At 34.9% G+C, this 23503-nt stretch overlaps 2 protein-coding genes and 1 non-coding gene across 3 annotated transcripts; 1 reads left to right on the forward strand and 2 right to left on the reverse strand.

The window, feature by feature from the left end:
• The first annotated feature begins 4845 nt into the window (after window positions 1-4845).
• On the forward strand, window positions 4846-4953 carry LOC130953202 (small nucleolar RNA R71). The gene has a single exon (XR_009075375.1). It is a non-coding gene; the product is annotated as a small nucleolar RNA R71 (small nucleolar RNA).
• Window positions 4954-15436: 10483 nt separating this feature from the next.
• Window positions 15437-16493, reverse strand: LOC130949051 (protein ALP1-like). The gene is made up of 3 exons (XM_057877882.1): window positions 16265-16493; window positions 15957-16179; window positions 15437-15873 (listed from the first exon to the last, which is right to left on the reverse strand). The coding sequence occupies exons 1-3, from the start codon at window positions 16478-16480 to the stop codon at window positions 15437-15439; spliced, it is 876 nt and encodes a 291-aa protein (XP_057733865.1). The 5' UTR covers window positions 16481-16493.
• Window positions 16494-21669: 5176 nt separating this feature from the next.
• LOC130947596 (dehydrin DHN3-like) lies at window positions 21670-22629 on the reverse strand. The gene has a single exon (XM_057876298.1). The coding sequence runs from the start codon at window positions 22507-22509 to the stop codon at window positions 21952-21954; it is 558 nt and encodes a 185-aa protein (XP_057732281.1). The 5' UTR covers window positions 22510-22629; the 3' UTR covers window positions 21670-21951.
• Window positions 22630-23503: the final 874 nt, after the last annotated feature.

Consider the following 23503-nt stretch of genomic DNA (forward strand, 5'->3'; position numbering starts at 1 on the left):
GGAGGTCAGAATCCAACAGCATCTGCAGTCCTTTTCAGTCTCTGGATCAGATTTTTGCTCAGGTCCCTCAATTTCAGCCAGAAAATACCTGAAATCACAGAAAAACACAAACTCATAGTAAAGTCCAGAAAAGTGAATTTTAACTAAAAACTAATAAAAATATACTAAAAACTAACTAGATCATACTAAAAACATACTAAAAACAATGCCAAAAAGCGTACAAATTATCCGCTCATCACAACACCAAACTTAAATTGTTGCTTGTCCCCAAGCAACTAAAAATCAAATAAGATAAAAAGAAGAGAATATGCAATGAATTCCAAAAACATCTATGAAGATCAGTATTAATTAGATGAGCGGGGCTTTTAGCTTTTTGCCTCTGAACAGTTTTGGCATCTCACTCTATCCTTTGCAACTCAGAATGATTGGCTTCTTTAGGAACTCAGAATCCAGATAGTGTTATTGATTCTCCTAGTTAAGTATGATGATTCTTGAACACAGCTACTTTATGAGTCTTGGCCGTGGCCCAAAGCACTCTGTCTTCCAGTATTACCACCGGATACATACATGCCACAGACACATAATTGGGTGAACCTTTTCAGATTGTGACTCAGCTTTGCTAGAGTCCCCAACTAGAGGTGTCAAGGGTTCTTAAGCACACTCTTTTTGCCTTGGATCACAACTTTATTCTTTCTTTTTCTTTCTTTTTCTCTTTCCTTTTCTCTTTTTTTTTTGGTTTTTTTTTGTATTCACTGCTTTTTCTTGCTTCAAGAATCATTTTTAATGATTTTTCAGATCCTCAGTAACATGTCTCCTTTTTCATCATTCTTTCAAGAGCCAACATTCATGAACCACAAATTCAAAAGACATATGCACTGTTTAAGCATACATTCAGAAGACAAAAGTAATGCTACCACATCAAAATAATTAAACTGCTATAAAATTCAAAATTCATGCAATTCTTTTTCTTTTTCAATTTAAGAACATTTGTTTATTTAAGAAAGGTGATGGATTCATAGGAAATTCATAACTTTAAGGCATAGACACTAAGACACTAATGATCACAAGACACAAACATGGACAAACATAAGCATTAATTTTCGAAAAAAACAGGAAATAAAGGACAAGGAGATTAAAGAACGGGTCCACCTTAGTGATGGCGGCTCTTTCTTCCTCTTGAAGATCCTATGGAGTGCTTGAGCTTCTCAATGTCTCTTCCTTGTCTTTGTTGCTCCTCTCTCATGATTCTTTGATCTTCTCTAATTTCATGGAGGATGATGGAGTGTTCTTGATGCTCCACCCTTAGTTGTCTCATGTTGGAACTCAGTTCTCCTAGGGAGGTGTTTAGTTGCTCCCAATAGTTTTGTGGATGAAAGTGCATCCCTTGAGGCATTTCAGGGATCTCATGATGAGAGGGGTCTCTTGTGTGCTCCATCCTTTTCTTAGTGATGGGCTTATCCTCATCAATGGGGATGTCTCCCTCTATGTCAACTCCAACTGAATAACAGAGGTGACAAATGAGATGAGGAAAGGCTAACCTTGCTAAGGTAGAGGACTTGTCCGCCACCTTATAGAGTTCTTGGGCTATAACCTCATGAACTTCCACTTCTTCTCCAATCATGATGCTATGAATCATGATGGCCCGGTCTAGAGTAACTTCGGACCGGTTGCTAGTGGGAATGATTGAGCGTTGGATAAACTCCAACCATCCTCTAGCCATGGGTTTGAGGTCATGCCTTCTCAATTGAACCGGCTTCCCTCTTGAATCTCTCTTCCATTGGGCGCCCTCTTCACAAATGTCAGTGAGGACTTGGTCCAACCTTTGATCAAAGTTGACCCTTCTAGTGTAAGGATGTTCATCTCCTTGCATCATGGGCAAGTTGAATGCCAACCTTACATTTTCCGGACTAAAATCCAAGTATTTCCCCCGAACCATAGTAAGATAATTCTTTGGAACCGGGTTCACACTTTGATCATGGTTCTTGGTGATCCATGCATTGGCATAGAACTCTTGAACCATTAAGATTCCGACTTGTTGAATGGGGTTGGTAAGAACTTCCCAACCTCTTCTTTGGATCTCATGTCGGATCTCCGGATATTCACCCTTTTTGAGTGAAAAAGGGACCTCGGGGATCACCTTCTTCAAGGCCACAACTTCATAGAAGTGGTCTTGATGCACCCTTGAGATGAATCTCTCCATCTCCCATGACTCGGAGGTAGAAGCTTTTGCCTTCCCTTTCCTCTTTCTAGAGGTTTCTCCGGCCTTGGATGCCATAAATGGTTATGGAAAAACGAAAAAGCAACGCTTTTACCACACCAAACTTAAAAGGTTTGCTCGTCCTCGAGCAAAAGAAGAAAGAAGAGAGTAGAAGAAGAAGAAATGAGGAAGAAGGGAATGGCTTTTGTGTTCGGCCAAAGAGGGGGAGAAGTGGTGTTTAGGTTGTATGAAAATGAAGGGGTGAAGAAGGGTATATATAGGGGAGGGGGAAGGGTAAGGTTCGGTCAAGTGAGGGTGGGTTTGGGTGGGAAAGTGGTTTGAATTTGAATGGTGAGGTAGGTGGGGTTTTATGAAGGATGGATGTGAGTGGTGAAGAGGAAGATGGGATTTGATAGGTGAAGGGTTTTTGGTGAAGAGGTGTTGAGGTGATTGGTGAATGAGTGAAGAAGAGAGAGAGTGGTGGGGTTGGTGGGGATCCTGTGGGGTCCACAGATCCTGTGGTGTCAAGGAAAAGTCATCCCTGCACCAAATGGCATGCAAAATCACGTTTTGAGCCAATTCTGGCGTTAAACGCCGGGCTGGTGCCCATTTCTGGCGTTTAACGCCAGGTTCTTGCCCTTTTCTGGCGTTTAACGCCAGTCTGGTGCCCCTTTCTGGCGTTAAACGCCCAGAATGGTGCCAGACTGGGCGTTAAACGCCCACCTGCTAGCCTTACTGGCGTTTAAACGCCAGTAAGTTCTTCCTCCAGGGTGTGCTGTTTTTCTTCCTGTTTTTCATTCTGTTTTTGCTTTTTCAATTGATTTTGTGACTTCTCATGATCATCAACCTACAAAATAAAATAAAATAACAAAGGAAAATATGTAAAATATAACATTGGGTTGCCTCCCAACAAGCGCTTTTTTAATGTCAGTAGCTTGACAGATGGCTCTCATGGAGCCTCACATTTTCTCAGAGCAATGTTGGAACCTCCCAACACCAAACTTAGAGTTTGAATGTGGGGGTTCAACACCAAACTTAGAGTTTGGTTGTGGCCTCCCAACACCAAACTTAGAGTTTGACTGTGGGGGCTCTGTTTGACTCTGATTTGAGAGAAGCTCTTCATGCTTCCTCTCCATGGTGACAGAGAGATATCCTTGAGCCTTAAACACAAAGGATTCTTCATTCACTTGAATGATCAGTTCGCCTCTATCAACATCAATCACAGCCTTTGCTGTGGCTAGGAAGGGTCTGCCAAGGATGATGGTTTCATCCATGCACTTCCCAGTCTCTAGGACTATGAAATCAGCAGGGATGTAATGGTCTTCAATCTTCACCAAAACATCCTCTACAAGTCCATGAGCTTGTTTTCTTGAGTTGTCTGCCATCTCTAATGAGATTCTTGCAGCTTGCACCTCAAAGATCCCTAGCTTCTCCATTACAGAGAGAGGCATGAGGTTTACACTTGACCCTAAGTCACACAGAGCCTTCTTGAAGGTCATGGTGTCTATGGTACAAGGTATTGAAAACTTCCCAGGATCTTGTCTCTTTTGAGGTAATTTTTGCCTAGACAAGTCATCCAGTTCTTTGGTGAGCAAAGGAGGTTCATTCTCCCAAGTCTCATTTCCAAATAACTTGTCATTTAGCTTCATAATTGCTCCAAGGTATTTAGCAACTTACTCTTCAGTGACATACTCATCCTCTTCAGAGGAAGAATACTCATCAGAGCTCATGAAAGGCAGAAGTAAGTCCAATGGAATCTCTATGGTCTCATTTTGAGCTTCAGATTCCCATGGTTCCTCATTGGGGAACTCAATGGAGGTCAGTGCACGCCCAATGAGGTCTTCCTCAGTGGCGTTCACTTCCTCTCCTTCCTCTCCAAATTCGGCCATGTTGATGGCCTTGTACTCTCCTTTTGGATTTTCTTCTGTATTGCTTGGGAGAGTACTAGGAGGGAGTTCAGTAACTTTCTTGCTCAGCTGTCCCACTTGTGCCTCCAAATTCCTAATGGAGGACCTTGTTTCAGTCATGAAACTTTGAGTGGTTTTGATTAGATCAGAGACCATAGTTGCTAAGTCAGAGGGGTTCTGCTTAGAATTCTCTGTCTGTTGCTGAGAAGATGATGGAAAAGGCTTGCCATTGCTAAACCTGTTTCTTCCACCATTATTGTTGTTGAAACCTTGTTGAGGTCTTTGTTGATCCTTCCATGAGAAATTTGGATGATTTCTCCATGAAGAATTATAGGTGTTTCCATAGGGTTCTCCTAGGTAATTCACCTCTTCCATTGAAGGGTTCTCAGGATCATACGCTTCTTCTTCAGATGAAGCATCCTTAGTACTGCTTGGTGCATTTTGCATTCCAGACAGACTTTGAGAAATCAAATTGACTTGTTGAGTCAATATTTTATTCTGAGCCAATATGGCATTCAGAGTATCAATCTCAAGAACTCCTTTCTTCTGATTAGTCCCATTGTTCACAGGATTCCTTTCAGAAGTGTACATGAATTGGTTATTTGCAACCATTTCAATAAGCTCTTGAGCTTCTGTAGGCGTCTTCTTCAAATGAAGAGATCCTCCAGCAGAGCTATCCAAAGACATCTTGGACAGTTCAGAGAGACCATCAAAGAAAATACCTATGATGCTCCATTCAGAAAGCATGTCAGAAGGACATTTTCTGATCAATTGTTTGTATCTTTCCCAAGCTTCATAGAGGGATTTTCCATCCTTTTGTCTAAAGGTTTGGACTTCCACTCTAAGCTTACTCAATTTTTGAGGTGGAAAGAACTTTGCCAAGAAGGCATTGACTAGCTTTTCCCATGAGTCCAGGCTTTCTTTGGGTTGTGAATCCAACCATGTCCTAGCTCTATCTCTTACAGCAAAAGGGAATAGCATAAGTCTATAGACCTCAAGGTCAACCCCATTAGTCTTGACAGTGTCACAGATTTGCAAGAATTCAGCTAAAAACTGATGAGGATCTTCCAATGGAAGTCCATGGAACTTGCAATTCTGTTGCATTAGAGAAACTAATTGAGGCTTAAGCTCAAAGTTGTTTGCTCCAATGGCAGGGATAGAGATGCTTCTCCCATAAAAATCGGGAGTAGGTGCAGTAAAGTCACCCAGCACCTTCCTTGCATTGTTTGCATTGTTGTTGTTTTCGGCTGCCATGTCTTCTTCTTCTTTGAAGATTTCTGTTAGGTCCTCTATAGAGAATTGTGCCTTAGCTTCTCTTAGCTTTCGCTTCAGGGTCCTTTCAGGTTCAGGATCAGCTTCAACAAGAATGCCTTTGTCTCTGCTCCTGCTCATATGAAAGAGAAGAGAACAAGAAAATATGGAATCCTCTATGTCACAGTATAGAGATTCCTTGAGGTGTCAGAAGAAAAGAAAAGTAGAAGACAGAAGTAGAAAATTCGAACTTATCAAAGAAGAAGGAGTTCGAATTTTTCATTAAGGAATAGTGTTAGTCCATAAATAGAAGGATGTTAGAAGAAAGGAAGTAATTTTCGAAAATTAAGTAAATGACTTTGAAAACATTTTGAAAAACACTAATTGATTTTCGAAAATAAAAGTGGGAAAGAAATCAAGTGATTTTTGCAAAAGATTTGAGATTAGAAATCAAAAAGATTTGATTGAAAACTATTTTGAAAAAGATGAGGTTAAGAAGATATGATTGGTTTTTAGAAAAAAATGTGATTGAGAAGATATGAATTGAAAAACATTTTAAAAAGATTTGATTTTAAAAAAAAAAATAGTGACTTGGCTATCAAGAAAAGATATGATCCAAACATTAAACCTTTCTCAACAGAAAAGGCAACATACTTGAAATGTTGAGTCAAATCATTAATCGGTAGCAAGTATCTTTGAAAATAGAAAGAAATCAATTTTGAAAACATATGATTGAAAAGATATGATTTGAAAAAGATTTGATTTTGAAAAACTTTGAAAACTTGAAAAAAAAAATTGATTTGAAAACAAAATCCTCCCCCTTGTGCCATCCTGGCGTTAAACGCCCAGAATGGTGCACATTCTGGCGTTTAACGCCCAAAACTATACCATTTTGGGCGTTAAACGCCCAACCAGGTACCCTGGCTGGCGTTTAAACGCCAGTCTGTCCTTCTTCACTGGGCGTTTTGAACGCCCAGCTTTTTCTGTGCAATTCCTCTGCTGTATGTTCTGAATCTTCAATTCCCTGTATTATTGACTTGAGAAGACACAAATTAAAAATATTTTTGAATTTTTAATAATCAAAATGCAACTAAAATCAAATAACAATGCATGCAAGACACCAAACTTAGCAGTTTGTATACTACTGACACTAATGAGAATGTATATGAGACACACAAAACACTCAAGTCAAGAGAATTTAAAGATCAGAGTAAGAAATAATCAAGAATTACTTGAAGATCCTTAAGACACATGAATGAATGCATGCAATTGACACCAAACTTAAGATGAGACACTAGACTCAGACAAGAAACATAAAATATTTTTGGTTTTTATAATTTTGTAATTTTTTTGTGCTTTTTCGAAAATTATATGGAAAAGAAAATAAAGGTATCAAAATTCTTAATGAGAATTCCAGGAATCATGCAATGTTAGTCTAAAGCTTCAGTCTAAAGGAATTAGACATGGCCAGCCAAGCTTCAGCAGGACATTGCATTCAAGAGCTAAATTGATGAAAATCAATCAGCTTTGGTGATGATAAGAACATCACCTTGAAACACTAGAATTCATTCTTAAGAACTCTGAAGAAAAATACCTAATCTAAGCAACAAGATGAACCGTCAGTTGTCCATACTCGAACAATCCCCGGCAACGGCGCCAAAAACTTGGTGTGCGAAATTGTGATTACTACTTTTCACAACTCAAATAATCCCTAGTAATGGCCCCAAGAACTTGGTGCTCAATACCATGGCATAAACACAACTTTGCACAACTAACCAGCAAGTGCACTGGGTCGTCCAAGTAATAAACCTTACGCGAGTAAGGGTCGATCCCACGGAGATTGTTGGTATGAAGCAAGCTATGGTCACCTTGTAAATCTTAGTCAGCAGACTCAAATGGGTATAGTGATATACGAATAAAGCATAAAGATAAAGATAGAGGTACTTATGTAATTCATTGGTAGGAACTTCAGATAAGCGTATGAAGATGCCTTCCCTTCCGTCTCTCTGCTTTCCTACTGTCTTCATCCAATCCTTCTTACTCCTTTCCATGGCAAGCTTATGCAAGGGTTTCACCGTTGTCAGTGGCTACCTCACATCCTCTCAGTGAAAACGTTCCTATGCTCTGTCACAGCATATGGCTAATCATCTGTCGGTTCTCGGTCAGGCCGGAATAGAATCCAGTGATTCTTTTGCGTCTGTCACTAACGCCCCGCCTGCTAGGAGTTTGAAGCACGTCACAGTCATTCAATCATTGAATCCTACTCAGAACACCACAGACAAGGTTAGACCTTCCGGATTCTCTTGAATGCCGCCATCAGTTCTAGCCTATACCACGAGGACTCTGATCTCACGGAATGGCTGGCTCGTTTGTCAGGCGAGCACTCGGTTGTCAGGCGATCAACCATGCATCGTGTATCAGGAATCAAAGAGATATTCACTAGAGCCTTGTTGCTTGTAGAACAGAAGTGGTTGTCAGTCACTTTGTTCATAAGTGAGAATGATGATGAGTGTCACGGATCATCACATTCATCAAGTTGAAGAACAAGTGATATCTTGGACAAAGAACAAGCGGAATTGAATAGAAGAATAATAGTAATTGCATTAATACTCGAGGTACAGCAGAGCTCCACACCTTAATCTATGGTGTGTAGAAACTCCACCGTTGAAAATACATAAGAACAAGGTCTAGGCATGGCCGAATGGCCAGCCTCCCCCAAAGAGGGTTCAATCATCAAAGCATGATCAAAAAGCTCCTAAGATTGAAAGATGATAATACAATAGTAAAAGGTCCTATTTATAGAGAACTAGTAGCTTAGGAATGAGTAAATGACATAAAAATCCACTTCCGGGCCCACTTGGTGTGTGCTTGGGCTGAGCATTGAAGCATTTTCGTGTAGAGACCCTTCTTGGAGTTAAACGCCAGCTTTGGTGCCAGTTTGGGCGTTTAACTCCCATTCTTGTGCCAGTTCCGGCGTTTAACGCTGGGAATTCTGAGGGTGACTTTGAACGCCGGTTTGGGCCATCAAATCTTGGGCAAAGTATGGACTATCATATATTGCTGGAAAGCCCAGGATGTCTACTTTCCAACGCCGTTGAGAGCGCGCCAATTGGGCTTCTGTAGCTCCATAAAATCCACTTCGAGTGCAGGGAGGTCAGAATCCAACAGCATCTGCAGTCCTTTTCAGTCTCTGGATCAGATTTTTGCTCAGGTCCCTCAATTTCAGCCAGAAAATACCTGAAATCACAGAAAAACACACAAACTCATAGTAAAGTCCAGAAAAGTGAATTTTAACTAAAAACTAATAAAAATATACTAAAAACTAACTAGATCATACTAAAAACATACTAAAAACAATGCCAAAAAGCGTACAAATTATCCGCTCATCAGTTATACCTGGGTGCTCCAGTGTATTTATAATGGTGAGATATGGCCTCCTGTGGATAAGATAAGTTAGTTATCTTATCTTATCTTATCTTTATCTTATCTTTAAGTGAGGTCATCTTATCTTCAAGGGAAACCGCCTTTATCTTTCTGGGCTTTGGCTGCCTTTAGATTGGGCTGTGTTCCTTCGTTTTGGGCCTGCTTTGGGCTCCTTTGGCGATTTGGCCGAGCTCTTTGAGAAGAGGTCGGATAGTCTGACCTGAAGAGGTCGGTCGGCTTGTCGCTAAACATCCTGGGTCGGACAGCTTGACCCAGGGTATGAACAATTATAGTGAAATTTCATCATTGTTGTGATGGAGACTGAATGTAGGCTGCATTACACTTAGAGAGAATTGGTGTATGTAATCAAGATGATTATAGTGAAATTTCATCATTGCCGTGATGGAGACTGAATGTAGGCTGTATTGCACTTAGCAGCTGAACTAGCATACTTCTTGGTGTGATTCTTTCTCTCTCTTCTACTCCATTTCTGATTCTGTTGCATAAGAGACAAAATTGAAAAATATCTCCTGACTGGTTACGAGACAAAAAGAAAATGTCTCTTGACTAGTTACGAGACAAAAAGAAGAAAAATCTCTTGAAGCTATTTCAAAGGGCAGAAAGTAACTCTCAACAAAAAAGAGTTAAGATTCAACCCCTCTTCTCTTAGCCACTGATAACCATCAATATTAAATTTCTAATAAATTGATTAGCTTATAAAAATTATATTAATCTAAAATAGTAAAAAGATAATTTGTAATTGTTTTCTTTATTTTTAACACGAATAAATGTTATTTTTTTATATATTTTCTATAACAATTATTTAATTATTCGTTATCTCCTGCTCAATTATAAAGTCCATTTGTTATAGAATTTACGGTATAAATAATTTTTAACCAAAATAATTAGTACAAAAGGACTATTTTAATAAAAAATATTAATATATTAATACATATGTAATATGTTTTTAGTTTTAACTAATTTTTAAAAATATCATTAATAATTAAAATCATATTTAATTAAAAAATTAAACTTCGATTTGATTATTAATTAATTAGCTAGTACCGTAAAGTTAATTATCACTATTTATTATTTTTTATTGAGTAGATTAATTATTTTATTTTTATACTAGATCAAATTTAACAAAACAATTATTATTATATGTTAAGTTTAACAAAATAATTTTTTAATAACATAAAGCTCAAGAAAAAAATTTATATTTTATTTTTGGAACAAACACAATTTAACAAAGAGACAAACATATATATTTACATATATATTTTTTAAATATTTGTGAGGGCAAGTACTTCATTTGTAACATCCCATTACCTTAAACCTTATCTCTAACCGTAAAGTGAAGGATAACAAAGTGTCATGACAATTCTAAAACTTATAATATATAATATATATCCAAGAATTTATATAACTAGAAGTTCGAAGAAGGAATAAAACTCAAAATCACATAAAGCGAAATTACAAAGCACTAAGCGTTCATACAATTGACTAATAGCGTAGGTACGAATAGAACAAGACATAATACATATAAAATCTTGTAGATAGCTGCAGGATACACAAGGTAATAATTAAATTAATAAGATATATATATATATATATATATATATATATATATATATATATATATATATATATATATACCAAAAAGAGGACTAGTCACAGCCTGCAGAGTTTAGGCTGGCTAATCAAATTGAAATACAAAAGAGTTTTGAAAGTTTAAAACAGCAACAACCTATCTCTCAAAATTTTTTAGAAATAAAGCTTCTAAGGCAACAACGTTAAATATACAAAAAGTGAAAAAATACTACAACAAAAATAAAGTAAAATAAAACATAAGAAAGATCATCCTCCACTCTGTCACCATATCCACAAACTCACTGAGGTGTGTTGCGACCTACATCTTAAAAACAACGACACATGGTATGAGAAACGGAGGTTCTCAATATGGTAATAGTGCCCAATATGTAAGATATAAGGTTCCAGAATGCCAAAGACAATTCTAAAATTTCACATCGATACGCATATTCAAGTTTAATAAAATAAATAACTGAAATCATAAACCATAAACAGGGTTATCTAAACTTAGAGGATTTCTAACTAATACTAATCACACCACTATATTCCACAGCCTTCACCAATCTAACCTCCGTGCGATTCCATCGCCGCCTCCTATCTGACCTCCTCAGCACCAGATAATCACAAGTTTATTCAAACAAGTAATACACAGGTAATATTCATGTATAGCAAGTACTTTAAGAAGCAAGTAGGCATATTATACATTTAGGCAAATTGCAAGTAATTAAAGCAAACAAGTACATAAGAGATGCATATGATGAATGCTTGTCATATTGGCTGTGATATCACATGTCGATTATAGTGCCAAACCCAACACAAAATCCGGTCGGCAACTCCCAGATTAGTCTCTCTGTTGCGCATACTCAGGAGGAATAATTTCGAGGGATGAGTGCCCTACCACATTTTCCATTCAGATGGAAACGTTTTGAGGGAGAGTGCCCTACCACCTTGCAACCAGAGAGAGATGTGAGTAGGAAGCCCAGATTCAATCCTCATATCTCAACGTAGGCCGGAAACTACTATAGACCCTATGCCGGCACCGCTACCTCGATAAGTGGGAGACTGCCACAGCCCTCACATCCGAACATAGGTAGGAGACTGCCACAGCCTCTACAACGGAGAACAATGCATATAACAATCACATAGTTAATCCCATCATCCAGCCTCAATATCACAAGTTCATCATCAATCCGGTTCTTCATCATTTCGCACGTCAACTCCATCCAACTGATATACTAGACCTAAGTCACCGTCTTCTAAATTCATACATAATTTACTAATTTAATTCACTAACCTATCTCTATTTGTCTTAAGGCCTAATTACTAGTTAGCAATCTTAAACAGTAGATAAAGAAGTTTAGAAAATTAGAGAACACTTGAAAAGTGAAAAAAAAAAACTATTTTTCAGCAAAATAAGGACTGTGCGTATGCACGCCCATATGTGCGTACATACACCAGGTAAAACAACGTTTGTGTGTACATACGTCCCTCTGTGCGTATGCATACACCAAGTTTTGGCCCATCCCGAGTACGCATGAATAGGCCGTGTATACAAGAATGCCTGGCAGAGGCGCACACCCGCGTATGGGGGTGCCCGCGTACGCATGTACCTCAGATTGTAGAAAAATGTCAAGTTGCAGAATTTTCAGTTTTAAACACCAAACTTTAAACGTTCATAACTTCTTCTAGAAAACTCATTTTTCTTTAAACTTTATATCATTTTAAAGCTCTTGAAATAATCTTTAATTAAAATAATTTCCAACCAATTTAAAAAATAGAGGCTCAAGTTATGATCCATCAATTTCACAAAAAAAATAAGTTTTACACAAAACATCAAAGTTCTCAATTTCCAAATTCCGTAACCAAACCAAACCAAAGCATACCCAATTCAATACAAAACACTACCACATACTACACTTTACCGTTTCATTGCACTTCAATCAACTTAACACCCATTTAACTCAATCTTTCCACCATAATTCAACAAAAATTCCCAATTCATAAATCAATATCTCAACCTTATCAATTTTCATGCAATTTAACTCTTGATTAACCTCATTCACCACCATTTAATATTAACACCAACCACAATATTTAAAACCCAATATCATCCTCAATATTAATCACCACCCATCAAAATCATATTCAACATCAATATTTATCATATATTCATCATATTTCATATATCACACATTCTAACATTCCATGCATCCTCTTCATCATCAAACATAATTTCTCATATAATTAATTATACACAACCATCATTCAATCCTATCTTAAGGTCAACTAGTTTAAGTGTCTAGAAACATTACATATTATATAAAAGAAACCAAAATCATACCTTGGCTGATACTCACGCAACTCAAAACACCAAACTCAATCCAAAAGCCTCAAACCAACTCCAACAAATACCAAAACTAAATCTAACATCATACAACATACCAACATCAAACCTAGGGTTTACAAAAATAACTAAACACAAAGGTTCAGTGAGACTTTACCTTACCCAACGAGATTATGGGAAAAATCCAACAATATTCCAATGCTAGATCAACCCTAAACAAACAAAACCACAAAATCTACTCAAAAACCAAACGTAAAATTGCGGATTTCATTAAGGCAGAAACTAGAGTGTGAGTTTTAAGTTGTTATCAACTTTGCTTAGATAGAAAAAAAGAGATTGACGAGAGTTTTGCGTGACCGCAAACGGCTCGTCAATCGAAACTCCGTAACTCAAGTTATGGTCACCAAAAGGTAGTTGTGAATAGTGACCAATCCTTTTGCTTCCTTCTCTCTCAAAGCTATGCACCCTTCTTAGTTTAGGGCCAAAAAATGAGCTTAAATCTCATTAAACATACATATATATGTTAGGCTTTGGATTCGGTTTGGATCCGATCAAACCCGTTAGCGTTTTAGGTCTGTTTGATTCACTTTGGGACAAAACTTTTAAGATTAGTACCCGGTTTTCAATTCTAAATTATTTTTGACCTTTCAAAATAATAAATTCAATTTTTAAAATCTTATTTTTCTCAATGCGCGCTACCCGTCAGACTAGAACCGGTACTGCCAGCTTAAGTGACGATACGCATTTTTACAAAAAATTCTCCATAAAAGATACATCTTTCCACTTAAAAAAATTCATTGAATTCAAATTTCACCTTTATATTTTATAATTATTATTTCTAAGTTTTCAAACTTATTCCAAACTATTCAATTATTATTTTATTAAAGCGATTATTCCGATTTTTACATCCTTCTCTACCACCTTATCCTGAGTTAAATTTTAAATTTTAAACCTTAAATCTATAAATTGAATTTAATTTTATTTCACGTTAAATTTTTTTATTCAAATTTTGAGTGTTCTATTATTTTTAATTTTAGATGTCTTTGTAATATTCACTTTCAAATATTTTAAAGTGTATTTTATATTTTAATATGTATTTTATATTAATGACTAATTTTAGTAGTTAATTTTAACGATTATGCTATGTGTATACCAAAATCAATCACTAAAGTCAGTTATCAGTATAAAATACATATTTAAATATAAATATACAATAAAAATAAATTAAATTAAATATGTATTTATACATAAATATATTGATCACAAATTTTACTGATTAATTTTAGTGTAAGAATAATATTTTTATAATTTTAAAGTATATCTAATAACAAAGTTGTTTTTAAATTTAACCCCATTCCTCACTTGTTCAACTTTTGTTGAATAGTTTTTTATTATCATCAGAAAAAATCTCCCATACGATGATTTTAATGTGAGCAATATTATATGACACACAATTAATTTTGATTAATATTAAGCCAACACTATATTTTAAACTCTATAATTTAAATTTTAAATATTAAATTTTAACTTTTAATAATATAAAAATAATAAAAATATGAATTTCATTGGGGAGACAATGGCTTATTTATACAATAGGCTATGAATTACAAAATGAACATCTCCCATATTATCTAGAATAATCATCCGAATACTAGGGATAATAAATATCTTGATGAAAAAAGATAACATTTATTACCTAGTATTCGAATGGTTATTATTATTACCTAGTATTCGGATGGTTATTATTCCTAATAAATCCCTAAGGGTGTGTGTGGTTCAAAGATTAAATTTTATTACTAGGAATGTTATTCCTAGGAATATAATACCTAGGAATAAGATTACTTGGAATAGAAGATACCTATGTTTGTTTATAAAATTTAATGTCTTGGAATGTTATGTAATAATCCTAGGAATGAATAAATTTTTGTTTGGTTGAGTTTAAATTTCTTGGTCATATTATGTAATATGTCAAAATTATCCTTACTCATTCAAATTAAATTATTAATGACTAAAAATTAAATATAAAGCTATTAAATATTATTTTTTACACTGTTTTTTTAATTTACAAAATATCTCTAATAATAAATTTACTAAAATACTCCTAATAATAAATATGTTTAGCTAAAATTATTATTGATTCTAATTTTTTTTGAATTTACTAAAATACCCCTAATATCAAATACTTTAGCTAAAATTATTTATTGATTCTAATTTTTTTAAATTTACTAAAATACCCTTAATATTAAATATGTTCAAATAAAATTATTATTGATTCTATTTTTTTTAAATTTATCAAAATACCCCCAATATCAAATATCTTTACTTAAATTATTATTGATTCTAAATTTCACTTAATAATATGTTTAATTAAAATTATTACTTTTTTTACATTTTGAATTTACAAAAATACTTCTAATAAAAAATTTACTAAAATACTCTTAATAAAAATATATTTAATTAAAATTATTATCGATTCTAATCTTTTCAAATTTACTAAAATACCCCTAATAACAAATATATTTAATTAAAATTAACATTATCACAATTAAATTCACTAAAAAAACATTACTATTACCCAAATGAAAGTTACAAAGAAGTCTCAAAAGTAAAAAATTACTTGCACTAATAAGCATACATGCACAACTCTTAGACAAGAACACAAACACAAACAAAATGAAATCAATGTTACGACAAACAACCTCACACAGAGAAAAATTATTACAATTATCGAGCGTGATGTCTTCTCCTCCATTGGTTCCACATTTCTTGTGCAAGTTGATCTCTCCATCTACCCCAAACATCACTCGTTTCAATATGGTGGATCGTCTCACCATCTACTCCAAGTATATTTTGATCTTCTATCTCATCAATAGGATCCACAACCATCACTCTTCTAATATGATTATGCAAAAGGCAACAAGCAGTTATAATTCTTCCTTGAGTCTTAATAGGATAAAATGATCTTCCCCATCTTGCTTTCAATACTCCAAATGCCCTTTCAATGACATTCCTAGCTTGTGAGTGTTTCATATTAAAAAACTCTTGAGCTGTACTAGGTTGATTATGTGGATTAAACTCACTCAAATGATATTTTTGTCCTCTATAAGGTGCCAAAAATCCTTCACAATTCATATATCCAGCATCACATAAGTAATAATGACCTAGTGTGACATACACAATTGAACAAAATTAATGAAAGATCAAATGGTTACTTTGATAACATATTAAAGTCTCAATAAAATACCTTGGGGAACACTAAACCCATTGCGAAATAGTGCATCTCGCAATACCCTAGAATCCGCAGCTGAACCCTCCCAACCCGCCAGTACGTAGATAAATTGCATATCGGGAGCAACCACTCCAAGCACATTGGTTGTTATGTCACCTTTTCTGTTTCGATATCTAGGCTTGTCAGCCTCAAGGACATTGACTTTGATATGAGTACCATCTAAGGCTCCTAGGCAATCCTAAAATCCAAAATAAAGATCAATTAACTCAATCCTAAAGAACACCAACCATATGAGATTTAATAACATTAGCAAAATAAATTACCTTAAACCATTTCCATCGTTCATCCATTCTATCCTGGCTAAATGGTTGAGGTTTCTTCAGTAAGAGATTATGACATCTCAAAATAGCAAGCAATACATCATTAAACCTCCTACTAATTGTTTCTTCAGATCTCACAAATTGTCTCTTTATTACTCTAATTTTGACGTCATGTGCTATAATATGTAAAAACATGGCAACCATTTCTTCCACACCCATATTCCTACTTGGTTCTAACCTTCCAACCCTTTTAAGCATGTTACACAATACATGAAAAGCACATCTATCCATTCTTGTGTTTTCTATACATGCTAGATCACTAAAATAAATAATTCTATCAACACTAACATCTCTTATTACTTGCCTACTATAACTATCATTCCATTTTTTTTTCTTTTTTTTTCAATTGCAATATAATCAAAATATAGCAAATCATCAACAACTTAACCATAAGGTCATTCATTAATTCGAAATGTAAAATCAAGCAGGCAATAACTTTTATCTTCTGTTTGGGATCCATTCTGCAAAAAAAAAATAAAATAAAATATTTAACTAGAAGACTTAACTATTTATTTATTCTATGTAAACACTATGAACCTGCGAAAAGAGGGAGGAGAGGAAGTCTATGAAAACACTTGATTTATAGACTAGCCTTACCAATGTAAACAATATAATACATGAGCATTGATCGGCAAAACTCACTCAGAAATCTCATGTCATTCTAACATAAATTGGTGCTGATAACAAAATGAATAACCTGAAAAATACTGTCAATTTATTTAATTCTTACCCCCAAAGATAAGAACATATGAAAAAGACATTTCCGTGTTGCTCCAAATATAAGTAAAGTTCCAACAATAGACAAGTTACAACTTGACAAAACAGAATCATAAAACATGGAATGTATGAAAAAGAAGTTTTTATGTTGCTGCAAATGTAAGCTTCAACATAAAATAAATCACATTTTGACAAATCAAATCATGAAATATGGAGCATGGACAGAACATCATGTACATGAACAGAGAACATCCGTTCAAGTAGAAAGAGGAGAAGCATTAATTAGGCCAAACATGAAATATCAATCAATAATTTCTATACAAGCATAAAGGCAACGGAACTTTTAGTAAACCTATATAACTTAGTCAATTATGGTAAACTTCAAAGTCAGATTACAACTGTCTCTGAGGTTACTACCTACTATTATTAGAAAGTTGTTAATTAGTTATTTAATATTATACTCTGAATATAGGAGTAATAAGTAATTTTGTATTTTCCTGAAGTTGCTGATTACACGAGTTTATGTTATTCATACTATAATTCTTAGGAAATACTAAAAAATCTTGAGTGAACAAATAAGTAGAACAGAATCAAAGCCACAAAATTTTGAACCCCTTAAAGAAGAGTAAAATATAAATTTACAAAAACTAAAATCTCAACGCGGTACTCACCAAGAAGGATAAAGGTATATAGAAGGATAAAGGTCTTTAAAGAAGTTCTCAACACTATCACTGATGCTGCAACCGGGGTAAGTAGGAGTGCTGCGGGCCAAAATGGTAAACTGATGAGGCTGAGGTTTGGATGAATAAAAAAAAGAAATTCTTCTTGAAGATATGTGTCTATATTCCTGGAAATTGAAAATACTGTTGCTTCTCAGATAAACTATATCAACTGAAGTGTGAAGTATGAAGAATGAACAACAAATTTTCAAGAATATGAATAATACATAAAGTACTAAGTATCATGTTAATTGAGAATAATTTAAAATAGAGTTAGACTACACACATGCTCTGCTATTTATGGCTAACGTAAAAAAAATATAGTCATCTAAGATAATATAAACTAACTTCTTGCCTAATAATCAGTAAATGATGCTAATCTAATCAAGATAAACTAATAAACACTTTTGATTACATATTTCTAACAGAAACATTTACAGTTGCACAAATGTTAATAATCTAGCACTCTCTCAAACAGAAGCTATTGATCTCAAAGTGCCTCTACATGGATCATCCTATTGTGGTCTGTTTGAACAGACTGTATTGAAAATTGATGGAGATTTAGCAAGTGAACATATGACATAAACCGGGTTGACTGTGGATTTTTATGCGCAGTTTCATAAAAACATTTCAAAAAGCACACCAACCATGATTTGAACAAAATTAGATAGCATCAAGTTTTTAATAGCAATTAAGCTGCTCATGCTCTCATCAGTTACCACTAAGGCACTAAACCGATATGAAAAGGTAAAAAAAGAAGACACTAGAATTTTGATATACACAAATGAGAGAATTCATTTGATTATAGAAGAGAACAGAACAGACATAATAGAAGCTAAATGCATCAGATTTTGTTTAAAACCGTTCGTTCAATTGAAGCATATTTATTGCTTGTTTGGTTTTATGGTCAATCATAAACTCCCATTTAGAGTAGGTGACATGATTCTTAAACTAATTTTGTTTTAATTAATTTCAATCAAACATTTGCATCTAAATCCCTGCTTGAGAAGTGTAAAGAGGCCATAAAATGTAGCTCTATTTTGGAAAACTAGTTTCATGGTAAGTTTCAAATGCATGATACTTATTAACCAAAATCAATTGCAAGTTTCTTAACATAAAATCTAATACAAAACAAGCTTTTGCTCCAGCTCATGTTCACAAAATCAATTTCAAACAAAACAATATTTTACAAAAGAAACTACAAAGATATACTATATAACATGAAATATGGCCTTCATGTCAAGTTGTCAACACTAAGTTAATGCAGCATCAAAATATTCCTTAGATAATGCAGTCATACACAGCCTTAACCTAGGAAAAGAAAATTCCATCGAATGCATAAAAAAGGGAGTACACTCCATCTACATTCACAAGAGAGTAAACCATAACCGAAAAAGTGAGATATTAACAAATTCCAATACCAACCCGCAGCATAACAGCACAAAAGTACTGATAACCCATGACCCTATCATTTCTTTAGGCCTCTTATCATACTCATAACCCAATTAGTTTCAACATCTAATTCTGTACCTTCTTGTAGGATTAAATTATAAGTATTCCATCAGAAAGAATTCTATAGCAGCAAGTGCTATACAAATAAATGAGAGAACCAAGCTATCTATGACATGAAACACAATGTAAATAAAAATAGAACAAAAAAATAATAACAAATTATCGAACTAATTCAACTATTAATCATTTGGAAAGCTAGAACAAGGAGGATCTAGTCTAGCTTCCCCAGCATTAGATCTTTTCAACTTGATAAAGAAATTGAAGTAAATTTTAAAGCATCCTAACAACAGGCACAGACCTTAGATAATGCAGTCATACAAAATATTCCTTAGATAATGCAGCCAAACAAAATATTCCTTAGATAATGCAGCCAAACAACAGGCACAGAGCATATATCAAGTTTCAATTCAATTCATAACTGTGTTTTATCTATCAACAATTCATCACTGGTATTTTATATGAAATGTGTAACAAGAGAATTAAGGATACTATAATCAAAGAGGTCAGAATTGAAACTCAAATCACATTCCAATTCCAAACAAATTAAAAACTGAAATCACATTCCAATTCCAAGTACATACATAAGGTTGAAAAAATCTAGAACAAACCTAGAACAATTATTTAGACGAATTGAAATGGATCTAGAAAATTGTTTCAATTCCAATTTCATTGAAACAATAAAACACATTACAATTTCAATTCCAAGTACATTCTAATTTCAATATTTCAAACCTAGAACAAACCTGTGCTTGAAAAAGATCACCAGAAACAGGAAGATGCGAGGAGGGAGAGGGGTGAGGGAGACGACACGAACAGGAAGCACAACTCGAGCAGAGACGGAGGTGAGAGATGCGCGAGCAACCGAGCTCAGACGAAGGAGAGAGACCAGACGCGAGCACGAGCACGAACACAAACGCGAACACGAACGGAGGTGAGATGTGATGATGAACACGAACGCGAACAGTTGATAGTGAATCTTCCTTCTAGAATAAGGAGCTCGGTAGTTGTGCGAATCCAGATCAGCGGCGAGGCGGCGCCGACGTCGGTGGAGCCTCCATGAATTTGGGGAAAATTTTGGCTAGAATTTCGTTTTCATGGAGGAGTTGCTCTGCTAGGGTTTAGTTTTTTGTGAAATGAGTGAAAAATCTGAAGAAAGAGGGTTAGAGTTGAAGGACATTTTAGTATTTTTGCATTGTGATATACATTCCATTCCCATTGGAATTAAAGATAACCATGGGGAAGATGGGAATGAAATGGGTGGGATTTTGATTCCAGGAAATAAAATATACCCAGGAATAAATTTTTAACTCTTGAACCAAACATGGGAATAAGATATTCCCATCTCAACATTCCTGGGAATACACTTGTATTACCTCCAACCACACACACCCTAATAATTATATCTCTAATACTCCTTAAACCTCCATTGTACATATTGTACAAATATTCCATTGGCTCCTCATACTTTCTCTAAAATATTTATTTAAAAGATAATAAAAATCGGTTCAATTTAAAATTGTTATTTGTTATTTATTAATTATTTTTAAAATAAATATAATAAATATATATTTTTTAATATTAAATATTAAAATTATAAATATTAAGTTAAGTAAAATATTTTTAAATTATTCTTTCTAATACTACTGAAAAAATAAAATGACTAAAAATATTTGGCTAATAAAACTATTGGCCCCTATTGTTTGTTTAATGTAGCCTCCCTGATCTAGCAGTTTTATGTAGCTAATTGCCCACCTCTAAAAAAAACATAAGGCTTCTGTTGACTACTTGACTTCTTATACTTTTTCAATCAATAATAATTAAAATTGAAAGAATATGTAAGTTTCACGCTTACACTGCACCCGAGTCTGTTTTTCTTGTTGATTAAAGAATAATTATGAATCAACAAATAACTCTCTTATTAACAAATCAAAGCTCAAAATAGCGACAAGTATCGATTGTCTGTTGAGAACCGATATTACACAATAAGATGGATGGAATAAGGTGATACCGTGATGGACAGCCATATTTTTCAGACAGTAAAAAAAAATATTAAAATTAAAAGGATACCTTTTGTGTATCCAGAACAAAACACATTATCATACATTTGGAATGGATGTATTTGTAAACAAAAAACTGTAGACTGACCATTATTATGGAAGCACGGAAGTGGGCGCTATGAGACTTTAACAGTGTGTTGATGCAGAGTGCTCACTCAACAGATACTTGCCAACGTAAGGTACGAAAGTTCAATCTTACTAATAATTAAGGCCAAATTCACGGTGTAACAATACCGTTAGTTTCTCGAATAAATCGTATTGCATCCTGATTGATTAATTACTTTGTGAATTAAGTAAGACTTATTCTGCCCAAGTAGAAGCCGATTAAGAGACAAAAAGAACAGAAATTAAACTATAATTTATTATTATTAACTGCATATCACATTCATTCATACATATAAAAAAGCACAAACATAATGAAGTAGAGCACCTACTACAAACTGAGGGCCTACATTCATATATCCCACTGAATGCATGTATAACACCTACACACTATTTACATAACATCCATCACTCGTAGCTTACACATGCATCAAATTATTATTACATAACTTGAAAAAGCAACATGCTAACATATGCATGCATGATATACACGTATGTGTATGCATGTATAATATATATAGATCTAACTGTCATGGTGTCCACCACCATGACCACCAGGGAGCTTCTCCTTGATCTTATCCATTATCCCTTTCTTCTCACCTCCATGAGACTGATCATGTTGACCATGATGCCCTCCTTGCCCGGTCTCGGTGCTTCCGTACCCCATCCCTGTCGTTCCACCCATTCCTCCACTGCTTGCATACTCGCCTCCACCGGTGGTTCCATAAGATCCACCGGTGGTGCCATATCCACCAGCAGCACCAGTGCCAGTGCTTCCATATTCACCGGTACCGGTGGTTCCATAACCACCACCGGTACCCATACCGGTGCCCATACCGGTGCCCATGCCGGCGGTTCCGTAACCCCCGGTGGCCATGCCAGTAGTGTCCCCTCCAAGGCCCGTTCCATGGCCATGAGCGCCACCACCACTGCCGTACATCTTGCCGGATTCAGTTGTGGTGCCATAACCGGTGGTGCCTCCACCTTGTTGAACTGGGTTTCCGTACTCATCAGTTTGCCTCATAGTGTTGCCATACTCGTCGGTTCTTCCACGAGCTTGATCACGATATTCCTGAGACATTGTTACAGATTGATAACGAAACGAAAATGTAAATGCTTGTTTTTTTTTCTGCTATTGTTGAAAACTGCAATTTTGGATATGATTCGAAGCGTTGGTGTGCATGGCGTTTATATAGAGAAAAGGTGAACATGGAAAGAAAAAAATCTGGTAAGTAAATCTGAAAGTCGGTTAGAGCAATTTTGGAATTTGGAGCGGTGTGACACGTACATACAAGTGGTTAAATGCTTGAAGTGCCACGTAGAGGACACGTGTTGGGGCATGTGACCGAAAGCTTGTTGTCGTTATCAATGGAGGTGGTGACGCGGCGGTTTTTTGTGTGTTGACGGTTGAGGATAAAAGGGTAAGGGAGGGTATTTCGGGGATTGAGCTGAATATCCAAAACTCAGAACTCAAAAGAGAAAGCAGAAATAGAGAAATGGAAATGGATAAGGCTGAAGCGTTAGACTTTTTGAATCATGCTTTGCTTGGTTAGTTATGAGTCATGAAATGCATAGGGAGGGATATTGGGGTATAAATGTCATTTCATGGTGTTAAATAGTCAGTGGACTTTGGATTTTGTGTCACTTGTAAGGGGGATGGGTACATTGAACAAGCGATACTCAGACATCTGTCTCACCGAGATAGAAGATTTTTTTCTTTTGATGCACAGCTAGTGTCCCAAATATTATTTTATTCTCCTTTAAATATTTGTTGGTATCCATCTATTAATATTAATAGTTATTATTTTTAATTTAAAAAAATTTGTAATAAAAATTTATTATATATTGTATAAGATTATTTTATTTTTTATTTATAGAAACTAAAATAATTTTATTTTTTTAGTCTATATTAATGAATTTCACTTAATTATTATATATTTTTAATAAATATTATTATACTGTTACTCTCATATACTTTAAAAAAAACTAAAACTGTAATAAAAATAGTTTATATTTAAATTACACAAATAACAAACACTAACTAAGTGACATTTACCTATATTATTAAATTCTTA

The sequence above is a fragment of the Arachis stenosperma genome, chromosome 9 (genome assembly GCF_014773155.1).
Source record: "Arachis stenosperma cultivar V10309 chromosome 9, arast.V10309.gnm1.PFL2, whole genome shotgun sequence".
Taxonomy (NCBI): domain Eukaryota; kingdom Viridiplantae; phylum Streptophyta; class Magnoliopsida; order Fabales; family Fabaceae; genus Arachis; species Arachis stenosperma.

Coding starts and splice junctions, on each gene's coding strand:
- LOC130947596 (XM_057876298.1), bottom strand. CDS start 22,509: ATGTCTCAGGAATATCGTGATCAAGCTCGTGGAAGAACCGACGAGTAT.
- LOC130949051 (XM_057877882.1), bottom strand. CDS start 16,480: ATGGGTGTGGAAGAAATGGTTGCCATGTTTTTACATATTATAGCACAT. Junction 16,180..16,264: donor AACGATGGAAATGGTTTAAG/GTAATTTATTTT, acceptor TTTGGATTTTAG/GATTGCCTAGGAGCCTTAGA. Junction 15,874..15,956: donor TGGGTTTAGTGTTCCCCAAG/GTATTTTATTGA, acceptor ATGTCACACTAG/GTCATTATTACTTATGTGAT.